Source organism: Staurois parvus, unplaced genomic scaffold (assembly GCF_062004578.1).
Source record: "Staurois parvus isolate SC_StPar_1 unplaced genomic scaffold, SC_StPar_1.0 ptg000297l, whole genome shotgun sequence".
Taxonomy (NCBI): Eukaryota; Metazoa; Chordata; class Amphibia; order Anura; family Ranidae; genus Staurois; species Staurois parvus.
The window spans coordinates 4,058,474-4,079,250 of record NW_028318093.1 but is presented as its reverse complement, the minus strand read 5'-3'; the positions used below and the strand labels follow the sequence as shown (position 1 = coordinate 4,079,250).

At 40.2% G+C, this 20,777-nt stretch overlaps 1 protein-coding gene across 3 annotated transcripts in view; it reads left to right on the top strand.

The window, feature by feature from the left end:
• The window catches only part of TRRAP (transformation/transcription domain associated protein), a 236,450-nt gene that overhangs the window by 7,471 nt on the left and 208,202 nt on the right, over nucleotides 1-20,777 (top strand). For all 3 annotated transcript variants that reach the window (XM_089682734.1, XM_089682733.1, XM_089682735.1), the window contains exons 2-12: nucleotides 9,003-9,152; nucleotides 9,307-9,356; nucleotides 10,713-10,823; nucleotides 11,738-11,842; nucleotides 13,330-13,413; nucleotides 14,295-14,351; nucleotides 15,495-15,620; nucleotides 15,796-15,873; nucleotides 17,899-17,987; nucleotides 18,326-18,422; nucleotides 18,519-18,657. In XM_089682734.1, coding sequence (XP_089538860.1) covers nucleotides 9,053-9,152; nucleotides 9,307-9,356; nucleotides 10,713-10,823; nucleotides 11,738-11,842; nucleotides 13,330-13,413; nucleotides 14,295-14,351; nucleotides 15,495-15,620; nucleotides 15,796-15,873; nucleotides 17,899-17,987; nucleotides 18,326-18,422; nucleotides 18,519-18,657 — 1,036 coding nt within the window. In that variant the 5' untranslated portion in view covers nucleotides 9,003-9,052. The remainder of the gene's footprint in view (nucleotides 1-9,002; nucleotides 9,153-9,306; nucleotides 9,357-10,712; nucleotides 10,824-11,737; nucleotides 11,843-13,329; nucleotides 13,414-14,294; nucleotides 14,352-15,494; nucleotides 15,621-15,795; nucleotides 15,874-17,898; nucleotides 17,988-18,325; nucleotides 18,423-18,518; nucleotides 18,658-20,777) is intronic.

Below are 20,777 nucleotides of genomic sequence, written 5' to 3'. Positions count from 1 at the left end.
CCAAACGAAATTTATGTCCTTTTTTTTCACAGAAATAGAGCTTTCTCTGCAGTGCTGGTATATGAAAGACCAGGGTGTACTAGGCCGCTTTTGCTCGCCAGTTCACTGAAAGGTAGAGCAGCACTAGTACTGGCACTCTGCTGCATATGAGAGTCATCATGCGTTTGTAACATCTCAGCAACCTGGGAACAGGGTCGGGTATGCCTGACCTTAGCAGGGACCTCTTCTTCATCATCTGAGCTATCTGTCAGGGTGCCGCTGCTGTCTACAGGGTCGTATTCTGAGGTGGATTGTGTCAGTGAGTCTTCCCCTTCGCTCTCATCTGACATGCACAGAATCCTGTAGGCCTCTTCACTAGAGTACCTTTCCATTGACATTTTGTCCACTAAATGTATAGGTACCTGGTGCGACTTACGGGAAAAAGAGCACCTGGTTGTCAGGGACTGCTTAAACCGCTACAAAAAAATTTACCGGGAAGTGCTAACAGAGATCAGGCCTGATTTTGTGAACACTGCGGTTTTGTGTGCGATTATATCAAGTGACAGTGACCTACTGACACTGCACTTGCTGGGGGGGGGGGGTAAACGTAGGTGCTAAACACAGGTGTCGGGGCTGATCCCGCTAATGCTGCGTTTATGGGGACACTATACTAATGTGAACGCTGGTATAGTGCTGATCTGATCAAAGATATTGATCCGTTCAGACACTATACTAGCAATGGAGGCTTATTGTGTATGTGAGCGTGTTCCTGGCAATCAAGGGGTTAAATGTGATTACTGGTGTACTGATGGGCAATCTGGCGCTATCTGGGAGGGGCGCTAGCTGTCACTAATGCTATCTGAAGTTGCCGGCGACACTAACACAGTGATCAGCAAAAAAATCTGTACACTGTACTAATGACACTGGTGACAAGGCAGTGAAGGGGTTAACGGGGGGCGATCAAGGGGTTAAATGTGTCCTAAAGTCTTCTAACTGTGAAAAGTGTACTGTTTTACTCACATGTGTCTTGATTCTTCTCTCTCTGGGACGGGATGTGCCCAGAGAGAGAAAATGTCATCACTTCCTGTACCTGTGTAACTGTAAACACAGGTACAGGAAGATCCCTGAAAGGACAGGGATCAATCATCTGACTTAGGCCGACCATCACTGACCTAAATCGGATGAGTGATCCCTCGGGGATCAAATAACGGCACCTGTTGGTTGGCAGGGGTGCGTGCGTGCCCCCTGGCCCGCGAGAACCACAGGACTGTGAGTCACGTATATATGTGGTTTTGCACACAGGTGCCGCCCTGTAGCAGTATTTCTACTATAGGGTGGACGGAAAGCGGTTGAGACAGGCCTCATCCTTCATTGAATGATATTTTGTTTGCTTAGACGTTTTCTCTGGAATTCATAAAGACTGGCAAAGACAAATTTAGTGAAAATATCTCTCATGCATTCTAAAAGTGGGGCAGAATGTGCCAAATGAACGTACCTGTCTAGAACTTGTACTTGAATTTGGCGTATACTGCATCACTTTTAGAATGCATGAGACACACTTTAAGAAAATCTGCGCCGGGGTCTCTCCCTGTACGCCAAAAAAGAGAGTTGCTGTTAATTAGCTCCACTTTCATAAGATATGAAATGTTGGTATTTTAATATGAATTTGATGCATTTATGGTGCCACAATGTAAAAGTGAATTTGGTGCACAAGTTACTGTGGGGACCAAAAGGGTTGTAGATGCTTCATAAATTAGGCACAATACATTAACGAGAGGGATTAGGGACAGAAGAGTGGCTCAGCAGCTTTATTGAATTCCCAGCAGGAGTCCAAGCGATTCCAGTGTCAGCCATTACTGACCCCAGGAGTCCAATGTAGAGGAATGGCCTCAGCTGCCGTACTGGCCACGCCCACTGACACGGTTCACCCTGCCCACTGGAGGGGCTTGGCCACAGAGGCACTGGCCACGCCCACTGATGGTTCACCCCGTCCACTGGGGGGCTTGGTCACAGAGGTACTGGCCACGGCCACTGGCACGTTTCACCCCGCCCTCTGGGTACTTGGTCACAGAGGTAATCTTTGTGTCCAAGCCCCAATGGGTGGGACAAAAGACGTCAGAGGGCTTGGCCAGTATGGCGGCTGAGGCTATTCTTCTTCATTGGACTCCTGGGGTTGGTTGAGCAGCATCCATCCCTTCACATAAACATAATCAACTACTTTTGTCTAGGGATGCACCGATACCTTTTTTGATCGGCAAGCATGAGTACCGATACTTTCGGTTAAGTACTCGCCGATACCGAGTACCAATACATTGCAGTGCGATTTGCATCTATACAAAATGTATGGACGCAAATTGCACTGCAAAAGATAGCATTTGATTTGAACAGGAGTGCGATTCCTGTCCAAATCGCATGCGGTTTCCTCACTGCTCCTGTGTGGACCTGGGCCTGTCATAGCATAGTCTTTCCTCTCCTACAGCTGAGAGTCTGGAGCATCTGCCTCCATCCTCCGCCTGATGGCCGACTGTAACGGAACCGACCCCAGACTGCGCTTGGGTACTTCCGTTATAATACCGCTTCCCCGTCTGAACACCGACCACAGACACCACAGCCGACCATACAAGACTAGACGACACCAGTCTGTCTGAGCATGGAACTCTTTATTTGAAACTCGAACTAGCTTTTTATATACTCGGGGGCAATCCCCCCTCCCTGCATAATGACACAGGGTGGGGCAATCTACACTTAACATCAAGAGACACACAGGTACTCAAACTTCACACCAACAGACAGTCCCATCAGGAGGGAGGGCTGCTGGAGACACCCTCACAAAGCCAATACACAAACACATACATCCCATAATAGTTTGCTCCCAAGCAAGGCACACAATAGAACAATTGGATGCAGCCACATGGCATTAAACAACCCCCCATCCTAATATTAGGACAGATCACCCTGTACCCCTAACAGGCACAGGGTAACTTACACATAATAGGGATATAGGGAGCTGAGACAGGGGTCTCCCCACCTATCCAAAGTGAGCTGTGTTCCATGGGTCCTCCACCTAAAGTGACTCCCGTCACACCAACACCAAGGCAAACATCCCCACACGCCCTTCTCTCCCAATCAGCATGGGATTGGTACAGGGAAGTTTCCGGCACCGCTCCTGTGTGAACTCCGACTATGACAAGCCTGGCTTCACACAAGAGCAGTGGGGAATCCGCATGTGATTTGGACAGGAATCGCATTCCTATTCAAACCGTATGCTATTCTTTGCGCTGCATTTTGCGTCCGTACATTTTGTATAGACGCAAATCGAACCGCAGAGTATCTGTTTGCGTATCGGGAGTATTTTCACGAATACTCAGTGTCGGTACATCCCTACCTTTCTTATCCTTTGTTGCGTCTCGGTGCTGCTGAACTCCTGCTGCCTCTTCCAGTCTACATAGATGCACTCCAATGATAGCGGCATGTCATCTTTCAGGGAGTGGGGGATTTGGAGGTGAGAAAAGTAAGTGGACACTTCTTGTGTAATTAGTGTTGGAATGGCCATTTGTAGTATCCATCGGAAAGACTGTGAGCGGGTGACAACACAGGTGCTCAACTGGGAGACGGACAGATTGTTGTCACCCTGTAAAAGGAAGTTCCTGAACAAGGACCTTGATGTCGGGATCACCGTGTATTATTTTAATACTATTTTATAGATGGAAGACTGCCACATTACCTCTGAAATAGAAACCGGCACAGTTAGGCCTGACAGTAAAAGAAAATACCACATTTTGGGTTGTCACCAGAACAGGAATAGATAGGAAAGCTTCACTAGTTCTGGTGATAACCAGGGGGTTGCATCATTTTGGAGGGAAACCCTAAAATTTGGTTTGTTCCCAGGAAAGTAATAGGTTAAGAGGTAAAATTTTTCCAATGGGGACATTAGTTCTGGTGACCTGGGGGTCCCCAAGGAAATCCCTTAACCCCTTGATGCCGACTTCACACAAATATGCAGCCTCACGGAACTGGGCTTTTTTTCCGTGGGGCCGCATATTTGCGTACTGCTTGGCGTGCTCCCAGCACAAAGACCGCGGTGTCACTGAAAGTCTTGAGCCCCATTCTAACGATCGGGACCCGGGACTCCCGATTCCGGGTCACATGATTGCTGTGATAGCCTCTGATTGGCTATCACAGTGATCAGTCACTGTGCAGCCTGGCCCCCTTGCTTTTTTCTCTCTCTATGAATGGAGAAGAGAGATATATTGTATCTCTCTAACTCCTGGCATAGAGAGAGAAAAAAAATGTTTGTAAAAAAAAAAGATAAATATTAAAAAATAAAAGAAAAAATAAAGAAAAATACCTAGATCAAGGTTTGATCTTGTTCAGTGCCAGGGTTAGTGTTTGGGTCAGGGTCAAAGGTCAGGATTTAAAAAAAATTGATGTTAGTGTCAGTGTGTTTTAAGTAAAAAAACAAAACAAAATGTGCACTATTGTTTCTGACCTGTACTACGGGTACAAACAACAAATAACATACACATATATGGTATTGCTGCGATCGTCAAGAGCTGGGGAATTTATTTTGGGTTGTTCTTTGGTGGTAGGTTATAGTAGTAACAAGAAACACACAGATAAATAAAAAAATGATTTTCTTTTTTACTATTTTGGGCCAGTTTTCCATTGATAATAAAAAAAATAAGGAGCTATCCATTTCCATTTACCACCAAATGAATGCCCAATTTCTCCTGAAAAAATCAAGGCATAATCCACCTGGATGTACAAAGTAGTTGTGATGATATGTACGGTTTTACTAACACATCAACATTGCAGAATTGTGCTTAGGCATTTAGATTTGTTTTACCCTTAGGTGTGAAGGGGTTAATTTGCAGGGATTTCCTCTCACTTCCTGTTTTGGCTATGGAACAGGAAGTGAAGGGGACTCTCCCCAGTCAAAAGAAAAAAAAAAGTACCATGTTACCCTAAATATGGACGCAAAAATGGTGCTGCTACTTTCCTAAATCATTTTTGCATGAAACATTGAAAAGATAAGCAGTTTTGTCCAAGTAGCAACCAGTCATTTCCATGTTTCCATGGCAGTATGGGAGACTGAAGGGGAACGTCTTGTTGCTATGGGCAACTGGAGGTTTTCTTTCCTCACTCTGTGGTGATCCTGTGTGCAGTTGACCTATGAGGACGTATGTACTATACGGTCTCATCCTTGTATCGCATTGCGAGAATGAGTATTCCCGCTCATGATTTTAAAATTGCGTTTTACAAACAATAACCCTAGGTTCACACCTATGGAGGTTGCGTTTGATGCGTTTCTGCATTGCGTTTTGTATTTTTGCATTTGCGTTTTTTTTTTTTTTCTTGTTGGTAGGCAAAAATTAGGAGCTTCTTTTGGGCAACAAATGCGCATAGGGCAGCCTATTGAATGAATGAGCTGCCCTATGCGCATTTATTGCCCAAAAGAAGCTCCTAATTTTTGCAGGTTGACAACCTTAGTACAATTTTTAAATGCGCATCTTGCCTGGATTGCTGGGCCACTGCACCCAAGTGTGCATCATTGTTTTCGTCACAATTTAGTATCACAGACAGAATTGCAGCGATTCTGTTTCCAAAATACTGAATGTGAACGGGGCCTTACCCAAGGTTCACACCTAACCAATTTTGCAGAAACGCAGTACAGTCCATTTAACATGATTTACTATGGGGCAGGTTCACATCACGTTTTCGCCTGGCGCGTTTTTTGGAAAGGGTCAGTGACTTTTTTGAATGCAAAATGTTGGGTTTTTGGTTGTATAAACTTCAATGGGAATGCTGCAGAAAAGCATGAATCTCGTTTTTGCCATGTTTTTGATGCGTTTTGCATTTAAAATCTGCCTAGCAACAAGAAAAGAAAAAAAAACGCAAATGCAAAAATACAAAACGCAATGCAGAAACGCATCAAACGCAACCTCCATAGGTGCGAACCTAGGGTTATTGTTTGTCACTACAACGATATGTGAAAGCAATGATTGCTTTTATGGCAGAAAGTAGTGTACCCCAAGAGGACTTGTCTTGTGTTGGGGCTCATTCACAGCAGCCCTCACACAAATAGCCACTTTGCATTTTCAGGCAATTTTTCCCTTTTTTTTCAAATGCAGTTTTTGAAGCGGTTTCCATGTGGTTTCAGGGGGTTTTATTTTGAGGTCTGTGATATCTGCTTCCTGGGTTTTCTGCGTGGTGTTGTGGCGTCATGTCCAGCATGGACACTTCTGAATCCTCCATTTTGTTCACCAGGATGTTAAGGGGAGACAGGTTGTTAGATGCAAAAAATACGCAGGAAAACCACACTAAAACGCTTGTGTCACCCATTTTCAGGCACCCATTGAAGCACATGTACTTCTCATGACAGCAGCACAGAGCTCAGGTGTGAATGGACACCACTGAATATGATGGGAATCTTCATGATGAGCACTGTTGCGATTGGAAAACGTGTAACAAATTGCTTAGGGATTGGATGGGGGGCTAAAATTTATACAGGCTGTTTTCCTTTCTGTAGTGGCAGGGTTTTGGGTTGTTACAGCTTAAGATACATTTTTACTTTTTTTTTTTTTTTTATTTAAAAATTTATTGAAATGTCACAAAATATTTCATTTAAATCTATGCCAGGGACTGCATTGTAATGCACTGCCCATACAGTAAGGTTTGCAGTAGGGATGCACCGAAATTTCGGTGGCCAAAACGTTTCGGCTAAAAACACCCCTTTCAGTCGTCGTCTGATATGTAAAGAAGCACCGTTACAGGTGCTGATAAAACCCTGCCACTCGTTGACACCCGCCAGCCGCTGCCGGCCGCCGCTCGGTAGTTCTCAGCCTTACCAGAGAAACCATCAAACGATCTCGGTGCTGAGCATAGAGATTAGTGAAGGAAAGATGGCCTCCATTCATCTCTATGCCCTTGGAGGACCGGTGCGATTTCACTTCTGGTTCTGGCCTCCTTTTTTTTTTTTTTTTCTTTTTTTATTCAATGCTTTACATTGCAGAGGAGTGATGGGGGGTCTTATTGACCCCATATCTCTCCATAAAGAGGACCTGTCGATAATTATTTCTATCACAAGAAATGCATGCATTTTTTGTGATGAGTAAAAGTGATTACAATTTTTTTTAAAGGGACAGTGCAAAAAAACAAAACAAAAAACATTAAATAAAGTTTAAAGTGCCCCCATCCCCCCGTGCTCGCACATAGTAGTGAACACATATGTAGGCCATGCCCACATATGTAAATGGTGTTCAAACCACACACGTGAGGTATCGCCACGAACGTCACACTAACAGCAATAATTCTAGCACTGGACCTCCTCTGTAACTTTACACTGCTAACCTGTGGAAATGTTTAAAGCGTCACCCATGGAGATTTTTAAGTACCGCAGTTTCACTCCATTTCCCGAGCGTGCACAATTTTCAAGCGTGACATGTTTGGTATTTATTTACTCGCCGTAACATCCTCGTTCATATTTTACAAAAAAATTCGGGGTATATATTTTTTTTTTTTTTTTTTTAATCAAAATTTATTTTTTTCCCAAAAATATATATTCATTTTTAAAAACTGCACATTTCGGTTTTCGGCTAAGTGCATTTTAAGTTTTCAGTTTCGGCACCAGAATTTTCATTTGGTGCACCATAATGTGGAAAAATGCTCTTTTATGCAGAACACAGCACTTTGCATGTCTGGTATAAAAAGAGCACATAGAGAGCAATTGTTTTCAATGAGCCCTGGCATTGAACTATGGAGATGAAGGCAGTTCAACATAAATCATGTGAATGAGACCTTACATAAACAGGATGGCTAGATTTTTTTTTGTTACAGCGCCTTGTTACTCTGACAATTGCGCGGTCCTGCAACGCTGCACTCAAATGAAATTGATGTGTTTTTTTTCCCACGAATTGAGATTTCTTTCACTGGTATTTCATCGCCTGTGCGTTTTTTTAAAAAATTTTTGTGCTATGAAAAAAAAAAAAAAAAAAAGACAATTTTGAGAAAAAAAGATATTTTTGACTTTTTGCTATTTAAACATGTCCAGTAAAAAAAATTTACAAATCAAATTTCAGCGTAAATTTACACCAAAATGTATTCTGCTACATGTCTTTGCTAAAAAAAATCCAAATACATGTAAATTAATTGGTTTACGTGAAAGATAAAGCGTTTACAAATGGCGGTATATATACTGGGATTTTTTTTTTCTTTTAATTCTTTACTTGTAATGGCGGCGATTAGTGACTTATAGCGGGACTGTGGTGGACATTCTGACACTGGGGGGGAACTGACTTGGTGTCACTGACATCCCCAGTGACACCAAAACAGTGATTAATGCTTAAAAAAAAGGACACTGTACTAATGGCACTGGGCAGGGGTTAACATGAGGGGCGATCAAAGAGTTAACTGTGTGCAGGGAGTGGTTTACTAGGGGGCGGTGTCAGTGTGCTTCACAGTAATCACACTGCTCTGGATGGCTGTGCTGTGCACAATTATTAATGTGAAATGTATGTTGCTTGCTAAAGGATATCATTTTTTCAGTTGTTATGGGTAAAGTTCCACTTTAAGGACCAAAAAGTGATAGAGGAACCATTGGGTTTCTGGAGAGACACACATTATTAATAATGCTTCCATATCACTAACCTGTTGGGTGTGTTTGCTGTTTTTAAATTTTCCTGTTTAATCAATCTCATTATTAGGACTGTGTACTGCAAGATATGATACTTTTGAGTCATTACACTTTTTAGACTCAGGCTCATGGAGTGTGATAAACCTGTATCAATACACGGGATGCTCAGACCTTCCGTGTAAGAATAGTTCCTTTAGCTGAAATTCTTTTGGTTAGATACCGCCAGGTGGGAGAACATTCTCATCAAGCAAACCTCCTGTGTTTAGCATAGGACAGCTCTTTGCATTTCTCTGATAAAACAACATCATGATATGCCACGTTATTATGTTGAAGAATCACAGGGATAGATCAGAAATGTGTTCATGTGTTTTTTTTTTTTTTTTTTTCACAGGTGGGATGAAATATCTACGCTCACTTAAGTGATAACAATAAAAACTGAAAATGGCGTTCGTACCCCCAACGGGGCCCACGGTGGTGGACCAGACCACCCTAATGAAGAAATACCTCCAGTTTGTGGCTGCTCTGACAGATGTCAACACTCGTATGTATCTTGAAAATGACGTAGTGTATGGTTTGTAGAGGATTGTATGTACCCAGCATGAGGCTTAAGCATTCAGTTAGGTCAATTGCATTGAAAATTGAGAGATTACTCTGCACACTTTTTGTTTTATTAATTTTTGTTTTGTATATTTCAGCTGATGAAACTAAGTTGAAAATGATGCAGGAAGTCAGTGAGAACTTTGAGGTATGTACTACAGACTCCTGGTGTAAAAGGGGCAGTTACTGGCATGCTGTAGTTCATTGTGTGTCCTGCTTTAGTCACTTTGGGGTTTATTTACTAAAGCTGGAGAGTCCAAAATCAGACTCCGTTCTGCATAGAAACCAATCAGCTTCCAGGTTTCATTGCCAAAGCTTCATTGAACAAGCTGAGGTTAGAAGCTGATTGGTTTCTATGCAGAAGGGAGTCTGATTTTGGACTCTCCAGCTTTAGTAAATAAACCCCTTTATGTCTAATTACACTGTTTATGCCTATGCAGTATAGACATTTTTCATAACCAGTTGACAGGGTTGTCAGTTTTGGACCCCTAATTTTTACTGTGTGAATGACAGTTACTACTCCCCATAACAGTCTTGAGCTGGTTATACATGTCCAGTTTTTTTTTTTTTGTTCAATTAGTGGGTTGAAGAAGAAAAAAGAAAAAAACCTGATAGATCCTAGTATGTGTATGCATGAATGTAAGTTAGGGACCCTAGATTGAGGATTAGGTTCTGATGTGAATGTACAATATATATGTAAAGCGCTGCGTAAGTTGACGGCGCTGTATAAGTACCTCTAATAAAATAAAAATAAAATAAATTCCCATGTTCTAAACAAACAGTAAAACAACTCCACACTTTGCATTTAAAAGCATTGGTGAGCAATGTGTTCTCAAATGTCACTGAAACCTGAGCTATTTTTCTGTAACAACAGAATCATGGCAGCCTACCAGCCCTCTAATGTAAATACACAGCAGATGTTTCTAAGCTGTAGAAACCTACAGAAACTGAGTCGAGTCTTTGTTGTGATATTTGAGAAAGAAGAACTTCACATTTAGGCTACATGTACTGGAACTTCCCTTGATGTGGCAGCAGAAAATCGCTAAACAAGTGTAAATGCGGTACTGCGTTTAGTGCTTTATCCATTTCATTGGCCAGAGTGCTTGCCATTGAAATGAGTAAACACCCAAGCACTAAACGTTTGATGCATTTTTTGGCCAAAACATTCTTCTGAATGAGATTCTTCTACGTTCAGGAGAGGGACGTTTAACTGCCCCTACACTCTGCTGCTCCTAAACTCTGGTAACAGCCTATGTGTGCATGAACACATAGGGTTTTATTGAATTGAGCTGAGGGGCTATGGAAAAAAAATGCTAAAAACTCTTACATTTATGTTTTGGAGAAGCAGTGTACATGAGGCCTAACAGTAAATGGAGGGGTCGGGGATGGCCTAAAGCTCTTTTGCTTACTAGTAATATGTAAATAGTTTAGTTTAATGTCCATAGTCTGGCATTTTTGCACTTTAATGTGTTTTGTTTATATGGACTTGTTTGTTTCCTCCTAGAATGTCACCACATCAGCCCAGTATTCCACCTTCCTGGAGCATATTATCCCACGCTTTCTTACCTTTCTACAAGATGGGGAAGTCCAGTTCTTACAGGAGAAGCCTGCACAGGTAATCATTGGACTTAGTGTGCTAATACATTATTGTCAAAGGCTACTAGCAGTGACTATGTTGTGTCAGGCTACTATTTTATATGTTTTATATTAAATACAGAACCAAACCCACTGATTTTAATGGTTTCCCATAACAGTTATATTTAAGTAATATCTGTCACAATTACCAGTGTGCCTATGTCAGCTCTTCGCTGAACTTTTAAGCTCTCAAGTGCTTGGTGTCATGTTAAACGGGCAGTAACATGACAACTTCAGATTCAAATAAAAGCTAAGACATCAAGGTGGTCAGTGATTTAAATATAATAGGAACAATTTGTGTGTATGTGTGTGTGTATATTCACACACCATATACAAAAAGGGTGAGCATAGTTGTGCACTCTTAATGAGAGCCTGTGAAAGCCCCTTAGTTCCATTAACCCCATGCATCAGATATTTGAGGGTGTTGGGGTAATGGACAGAGGTAGATTTCACCTAACAGAAGAGGCATCAGCACAAGGAACAAATCCTACACTGTCCCTTGTGCTGATTTTTGTGTTTTTTTATTTTGGCTACACTTGGGCTTTAAATCCGCTTTTAAATGCATTACACCTGAACAGTACAGTACGTGTGTTGCAAATGACTCAGAATGAACCAATCTGATTTTGTCAATTTCAAGCGAATAGCAAAATGATGAGAATATCAGCCTTGAGCCCAAAAAAACGTGACTCTTGATGTGTATGTGTGAGTGTGTGCGCGCAGTGAAAGTTGTTATTGAGTGGGATGTGCATGTGTTTGTGAAGAGTTCACTGGGTGCTGAAAGGTAAACTGATAAGATCTGATTGCTGCCACTTTGTAAGCCATTATAGGCTGACCTAGAATGCTATATTGCTTCTTGCTATTTTATAATTATGGTATATTTTTGTTTTGTTACAGCAATTGCGCAAGTTAGTTCTAGAAATAATCCACCGGATCCCCACCAATGAACATCTCCGCCCTCACACCAAAAATATTCTGTCTGTCATGTTTCGTTTCCTGGAGGTAAAGTCAAATAAATGTTACTTATTTTTTAGGAATATGTGTGCCTTTAGAAAACTAGCCACCATGCTGTATTTTAGTTAGTGCCAGCAGCCCTAAGATTTTGAATTCTATACAGCCCATGACTTCAGTGTAGTGTCTTGGACTGTGTTAAAAATTGAAATTGAGATCAGAGAATGGGCAGACTGGTTCAGCTGTGATGTTCAGATGGTAAGGTCAGAATTTGGTGTAAACAACATAAAGCATGGATCCATCCTGCCTTGTATAAATGGTTCAGGCTGGCAGTGGTGGTATAATGGTGTGAGTGATATTTTCTTCGCACTAGAAAGGTGTGCCTAATAAAGTGGTCGGTGAGTGTATAATAATAATAAAATATTACCTGACCTTCAGTAGGTTTCACCCCCTTCATGACCAGGACATTTTTTTTCTGTTCAGCACCGCCCTATTTTAACTAATTGCTTGATCATACAACACTGTACCAAAATAAAAAGTAGAGCTTTCTTTTGGTGGTAATTGATTACCACTGGGTTTTTTTTATTATATATATATAAAAAAAAAAAAGACCAAACATTTTGTAGAAAGAAAAAACAATATTTTGTACTTTGCTGTGAAACATATTTAATAAAAGAATAAAAACAATTTTTTTTTTCATAAATTTACACCAAAATTTATTCTGCTACATGTCTATGGTTAAAAACAAAGGAAAAGAAAAAATCCCAATATAATATGTATATTAATTGGATTGTGCGAACGTTATAGCGTTTACAAACTTTGTTATAATTACTGGAATTTACGGAGCTATAGATGCTATACTGGTAATGGCGGTGAACAGTGACTTATAGTGGGACTGTTAGTGTGGCAGACAATCTGGCAATAATAGAAACTGGCTGGGAGGGACACTGGCATCGCTAGTGGAACTAATACAGTGATCAGAAATAATCCTGTACTAATGACACTAGCTTGGAGAGGGTTAACCTCTAGGGGCAATCAAGGGGTTAACCGTGTGCCTAACAAGTGTAATGTGTGCTGCTTTTACTCACAGATCTGGCTGTTTTTTTTTCTCTCTGGTTTTCAGGGAGAATAAATAGCCAGATCCCTGTTCTGTGTGTTTGTAAACACAGAACTTTGTGCTGTGATTGGACACAGCCAATCAGTAGATTTCAATCAAAATCCTTGGCTGAAACCTGCTGATAAATTTGTGCTGTGTCTAATCACCGTGGAAGAAAGCCAGCAATATACATATACATTGCCATGCCTGCACCTGCCGCCCCCTCACAGTTCATTTACTTTGAGTGCGTCGGCAAGTGGTTAAATCCACCAGCTGCCAGGAGCTTTGCTTTAGGCTAATGCATCCTCTACACATAACCATATCAGGTTAGACTGGTCTTTGCTGACGTCTGTAAAGATTTTATGTGAAGTGATTTATTTATATTATTTTAAAATTAAACTGAGAAAATAAAAAGTAATTGATGTTTATCATTTTATTGTAGATTGAAAATGAGGAGAATGTTTTGATCTGTTTAAGAATCATCATAGAGCTACACAAGCAGTTCAGGCCACCAATCACCCAAGAGGTAATTTACTGTGTTCAGTTATGTAGGCTTGTTGCTTTTTTATGAAGGTTGGCACATTCACTTCGGTGGGAAAGTCCATCTGTATGGGTATGGGTTGGCTCTCTATTGAAGTGAATGGACGCTGTGAGTGCACATGTGCTGGTACAGATTGGAGGATAGTTGGCGTTTTCAGCCACAGGTATAAGGGCATCAGGCAGGCTGCACAGTAATGTTGGAAGTGAATATTAGCTGTTGTCAAATTGCTGCGGGAGGTAAAGTGGAAAACTATTGATGCAATAAAAGTAACCCTGTCCTTTTTAGAGTTTTTGTAAACTCTAACAACAAATTTCTCTTATTTTCTCTCTCTTTTTTTTTTTTTTTTTTTTTGAATACCATAGTCATAGAAAGCATATCAATACCATAGAAAGTATTTTAATATATCTGCCTGACAGGTGCACAAAAAAATTGCTGTTCAGCCAGCTAAAAATCTAGTCAGCTGATAACCTCCTGTACTATCTGCCCCTGGAAAATTTTTAGCATTGTTCCCTTCTATCTCTGTGGACTAAAAAACACTGTTATTGGAGAAAAGAGGAAGGTATTATGTGGTCCTAACACACTTCCTTTCCTAGGGTGACAAGACTGCTCAGTATAGTTGTTACTCTAGGAGGGGGAAGTGAGTTAATGGCAGGATTACCAGGTTAAGATAGAGAAGCAAAAGTGAGAAAAGAAAAGTCATGCAGTGACCACATCTTAGGACTGGTAAGCTGCAATACTAACAATTTTTGTTCTTTGGTTTAGATAAGCTTTATATCTGTATGAAATTGTATCTTGTATCACATAATCTCTCTTTGCTTTTTGCTGTAGGTTAGTTTCAAACTATTGTTTTTTTTTTTTCTTTTTAGATTCATCATTTCCTTGACTTTGTCCGTCAGATTTATAAAGAGCTTCCAAAAGTTGTAGTAAGTGTTTTCAATACCGGTCTCCATTTCCCCTTGTGTTGACTGGAAGATGCAGCACAATAACCTATATGCCTCACCTACATGATTATAGTGAACATGTTGAGTATTAGCGAATGCCAACTAATATTCCCCATGATCAGCTTTGAATCCTCTTACACTTAAGGATGGTACACATGGGCCGATAATCGTCCAGTTTAACATAAACTGGCTGACATTCTGCCAGTGGGTACAGCAGCCTGTCCGACAGAAGCCGGTCTAAAGGGCATGCTGGAAAAGCAGCATCCGGCAGGTTACAGCCCCCCCCTGTCAGAACACAATAGCTCAGCGGGGGAGGTCGCACTAACATTACTTAGAATGGCGACCTTTCAGTTTTTTGTTTTTTTTTGTTTAGTCCGCTTGGTTGAACTTTTTGTGTGTACCTAGCATTAGTTTCAGCATGGTTGACCTTAGCTGTAAGTCAGCCTGAAATTGAGGCATATGTCGTGGGCATTTAGGATCTGTATGTAATGGGTGTCAGAGAGCCTTAGTTTCTTGCAGACATTACAATGCATACTGGCCAATCAGGTTGAACTCAAAAGGACATTGCGCAGGATTGTGACCCGGAATAAGAAACAACTGCTTCAAAAGTGACTGCAGAGATCAATCTCAGTCTTCACGGGACTGATATTGAGCTCTGGAGTCAGTTTTGCAGCAGCAGTTTTCTTATTCTTTGTCACAATCCTGCGCAAATGTGCTTTTGTTTTTTTCAGTCAGTTGACCATATCAACCGTGCTTATGTTTATCGGACAACGTTTTCCCGGAAACTGTATATGCCGTCAAAACCATTGATACTGTGCATCGCGACACTGCAAATAAATTGCCAACTTCAGTCACAGAGGCACCATTGAAGTGGGCACCAACAATCTGCCCTCTTTGAAGCTCAGTAGAGTCTGACATGACTCTGTATTACTTAGCAGGGCACGCAGTGAATGATGAAAGTGAGGCTTCCCACCTGTTAGCTAGGTATCTCATCAAAAAGACTGTTACATCACTTCGGCTTTCAAAGCGAAACATGTTGTCACTTTCACACCTGCAAATCATGCTGTGTTTCTGTTTTTATGTATATTATTCTTTAACATTTGTTTTGTTCTTTTTAAAACAAAGAATCGCTACTTTGAGAACCCACCTGTGATTCCCGAAAACACTGTTCCTGCACCTGAAATGGTCGGCATGATTTCCACCATTGTTGTCAAAGTAAATCCAGAGCGGGAAGACAGTGAAACAAGAACAGTAAGTGGAATGCTATTCTACCTTTTTATCATTCTGCTATGAAACAAATTAAAACCTGAGACTAGCAAAATATTTCTTGATCAGTAATATGATGTCCATGTGTGGACATTTAGAGTTGTCCTTTCTGTATGTAACATTCAACTCCCATTGGCTGATTTTGTTTGTTTCTACACAGCACACAATCATCCCTAAAGGCTCTCTCTCCCTCAAGGTGCTGGCGGAGTTACCAATTATAGTAGTTCTTATGTACCAAGTAAGTCTGATTCTACATATAATTCTTCAGTGTCAATGTTGACGAACAGTCTGAACACTTTAAACAGAGTGATAACTTGGAGCTGTTTTTTTTTTTTTTAATCGGGTATAGTCAAGAAATCAATTTTTTTTTTCTTTTTTATAGCGTTTAATTTTTCATAGAAGTGATACAAAACATTGGAAAGCTCCGTAGAGCATACCCAAAAGCAAATAGGAATAGTACAAGTAAAGGAAAGACATTTTCCAACAGTTATCTTTTCCTGAGGCAATCTGTAATATAGTGCACTTATAATTATGAATCCAAGTGAGAACTATGCAAGATTATGCTTAAAGCGGAGGTCCAGTCAGAATTAAGAAAAATAAAAGCCAGCAGCTGCAAAAACCTTAGCTGCTGACGTAAAAAAAACCGGACACTCACCTGTCCCACGATCCCTTGGTGTCCTCACACCGGCCGGGTTGACTAACCGTCCTGTCTTCTCAGCACCGGCATCCTCAGTGTACTACGGGGGTGGAGGACAACTTCTGCTTCCGATCGCCTAGGCGATCGCAGCGGAAGTGGGAGCGGGTACCTGTCAAATTCAGGTAACCCCCGCCCCCAGTCCCCAAAGGTGCCAATCGTTAATGGACAAAGCTTTAAAGCGGAACGTCCCCTTTTGGGTGGAGCTCCACTTTAATTCCATGTAGTGTGTGAATTCAGAGAAATATGGCTACATTGATGACCAACTATCGTGATTTTAGGCTAGATAACATTGACACATCACTTGAATGGAGATTGCTTATATGTCCTCCAGCAACAGCAATAAGTGCATAGAATGAGAGACTTTCTTACGTGACCATCAAATAAGAGAAGGAAAGATAAAGAACAAAAAGGGAAAGCAAGAAAAAGATATGGCAATATCCTATCTGGGTGTCTTGTTTCTGCTGCCACTTCAATAACCACTCTCGGGGGGGGGGGGGGGGGGGGAGATTGTATATAAAGTATCCAAGGATTTCAGGCCCTCTCAAACTTTGTGTGTTCTTTAATACGCTACTATTTTTTCATTCAGTATTATCCATGTCTACTTTTTATTCTTGGAAGATAAATCTAGAACTGGACTTTTCCTTGACTAAGCTATCACAATTTTAGCCACTAGGAAAATATAAAGAAATTTACATTTGGGTATATCTGGGATTATTACCAATAGGGCGTTTGTATGTGTTTGGGTTTTTTTTTTTTTTTAATCTTCTAATGTGCTTCTGAAACGCATGCTTGGGTCTGTCCAATTCTGGTTTGCACTGATTACAAGGAAACTGCTGTGTCTGAGAAGGACACCTGTCAAAATTCACATTAGTGTTCATTTCTCTTTTATAGGAAGTTATAATTTAAGTTTATATGTGGCATCAGGGTGTGACATCATTAGAAATGGGTTGAAAATTTTTGGCCTTCCCTTTAATGGTTTATGGATACTAGCTTTTGGCGGTTGGCCAGTTAATAAGTTCACTCTTTTATGAAAAATAATAAATGCACATTTTTTGCAGGTACAAAAAAAGGTGCATTTACTAATTTTTGTGTAATGAGTCTGCAAAGCATTGCACCAGTGATCGTTAGATTGCTGGTTCCATGCAGGTCTTCTGCAGACTGTCAGTGTAATCAGTCTGCTCATATGAGCAGACTGTCTTACACTGACAGGAAGAATTAGTGAACTACCACAACGCTGAACAGTGCCGTGGTAGTTCATTGAGAACTACAAGCCGACAGCCGCAAAGGCTGCTGCTACTTGTAGTTCATCGATTAAGAAGGATCTTTGCTTTCTTCCAATTGTGACAAAGCATACGGGAAGATTTGTGACTCGCTGCCCCAAGGAGCAGGGGATCAGGGGAAGAGGGGTCTGAGGCTGAATATGTTATACCCTAAATATAGATGTAACATGTTCAGAAACGTGAACTTATCTTTTAAGCTTTGGGAAATGTTTTGTAGACATATGCCTTTGTTATAGCTAATCCTAATGTTTCAGTGGGTAACTATTATAATTTTTATTACCTGCAGCTCTACAAGCTAAACATTCACAACATGGTGTCAGAATTTGTCCCTTTGATCATGAACACAATTGTAACCCAAGTTTCCGCCTCTGCCAGGTATTTGAACATTCTAATGTCCTCGTACCCTGTAAATTTCTGTGTAATTTCAATACAGCATAAGCATGGGAAAAGTTGAAATAGTCTTATAACAATATTCTCTTTTGGATGTATGTTTGAATTCTATTACAAAATGACATGTATCTGCCATAAGAAATAATGTTTAACAGTAAGAGCACAAAATAATACTTGCAGCTAAAAGTTCATTATGTCAAATAACACGTGTGATTGAATTGAGCCTAATGACTGTTCAAGAATAAAATCTGTTTACTTGATTCTAATTTGTTGTCAAATAGCAAACTCTTTATTAAAAGTGTTTATTATGGTTTAACTTTTAGGCAGCACAAGTTGTACAACAAAGAACTCTATGCTGATTTTATAGCTGCCCAGATCAAAACATTATCGTTTTTGGCTTACATCATTAGAATCTATCAGGTATGATGGCTTATGAGTATATTCTTACTGTGTCTTTGCCTGCATGTTGCTGTAGTGGCCATATTTATTTATTTTCTTGTGTTACTTTTTGTGCAGGACACTGTGGCAAAGCATTCCCAACAAATGGTTAAAGGCATGCTGCAGCTTCTTACCAACTGCCCACCGGAAACCGCTCACCTCCGGAAAGAGCTGCTTATTGCTGCAAAACATATCCTCAGCACAGATTTAAGAAGCCGTACGTAACCGATGATTTATGTTTTTCATTACAATGAACCTTGATTTAAAAAAAAATAAATAAATAATTATTTCATACCAACTACCCTTGTGATTTGCCAATATTATGTTGACTCCCAAAAATTATTTTTGCAGTTTCTGTTGATGTAGTATGATTGGTTGCTTCTTTTTTTACCTTTCCATAAAGATGTGTTTCTGAATGTGCTGGAGGTATTAATGGTTTTATGTTCAGTGTTTGGCAGGGTGGATTTGATTTAAATCAAACTGATTTAAATCACTAGTCAGTAAGGCTTGATTTAAATCATAGTTTTCTACATAGACTAATTCTTGCTGGTATAACTTTAATATGCAAGTAGATGAAGATTTTTAGAATAACAACTTTTCATATTAGTTTTTTTATCCCCAGATTAATAGGTTAATCATTCATATTTGGACAACTTTTCTGTTGTACTTAGGAAGGAGAAAAATAATCATTACCTTAATAATAACAATTTAAATAGATTTATTCAACTGAAACAATAACATTACAGCATGTTATTTGCTTAAACAAACATCCATGTTTGTTAACTAATTTGGCTAAACAAAATATATATATTTTAAGAAACTTGGCCTGTCAGCCCCTTCCTCCTCACACTTAGTTTCACTTTCTTCTTGTGCAGGTCTATTCCACTCCAAACAATCAGAAAAATATTGTTTCTATTCTATTCACTGAACTTCTTGAAACTTAGCACTGAAGGGGTTGATTCTGTATTCATAGGTTTGTAGAAGTTAGGATTAAGGTCTTTTTCTTAACTCTGTTCATGTTATAACATTTTTGCTGTGAAGAAGAGGCATGTGATATCCGCTGAGTCAATTTCAGTTTTGAGAACTGCAAAAGTAAACCAAGTATCTGTGATAATATCTTGTAGGCAGAGAAACTGCCCAATAATCTTACAAAAACCTCTGGAAGAGCATGACATTGTAAATGGATTAATGGAATTTATTTACCAAAAAAAGTAAACTTATACAGCCTTATTCTACATAATTAAAAAACTAATCTTTATTTCATGATGGAATAACCTTTGGATGGTAATATATCTTCCTCAAAAAGCATTTTATTCAAAAAAATCGATTTAAATAAAAAAAATCTGATTTTTTTTTATTTTTTTTAAAAAATCATTGATTTTTATCCACCCTGGTGTTTGGAGTATTTGGCAGCAGATTTGTGTGCATGGCAGGCTTGTGAGAGTATATTCTTGTTCTGGAATCAGTTTCTAGTTGCAGGCACCAGGGCATGATGTGTTATAAACAGTGCCTATATCTGTTTCCTTTGGGGGAAAGGGGGGGAACCTTGGTGGGAGGAGGGGGCGATATTGGAATAGCTGTAAAGGTGATGGTCCTGCAAAACCCTTCTGGGCAAGACTTTAGTGACACAAAATACAATATAGGCTGACATAAAGTAAAACATAGACCTTGGATCTCCCTTAGTATACCTAGTAAATTTAAAGCAGTTTTTGCCCTGAAACTGGTGGTATCTTGCTGGTGAAACTTTCTGGTGTGTGTAGATTGTTTCCTCCTGCTGTAAAACTGGCTCGAAAAGCAAATAAAAACAAACAAAAAAAACATTTTCAACATTCCTGCACATTTTATGCCTTTTAAACACACACACTGCGAGTACAAAAAAATAACTGTTGATGTGCCAAATGTAGTGTGCTCCTGCTTTCCTCAGTCTATCAATAAATCCACCCCCAGTGTATTTTTGGCTCTAAATTCTAAATCATGTGGTGTGGTTTTAATAGCGTGGCTGTGCCCCTCGTCTCTCATTCATAGAGATCTGTGAATGAAAAGACTAGTACCATCCACCACTGCAGCAGACAGACTTGTAGTTTGAATGAACTGCGAGTGAGCTGATCCGCATGCCTGTAGTTCATTCGGTTTTCTTCTATCTTTGTAACAGCCCACATCGGGATACTGGCATAAAGCTAGAGAAAGACTGTGCATGAGCCTGACATTGCACCCATGATCTGCTGATTGCAGGTGTAATGCACGCATTCTTTTTTTTTTTTTTTTTTTTTAACCTGCAAGATCATATGCATTTATTTTTATAAGGTGAGCTTAGCCTTTAAAGCCATGTTTGGCAGT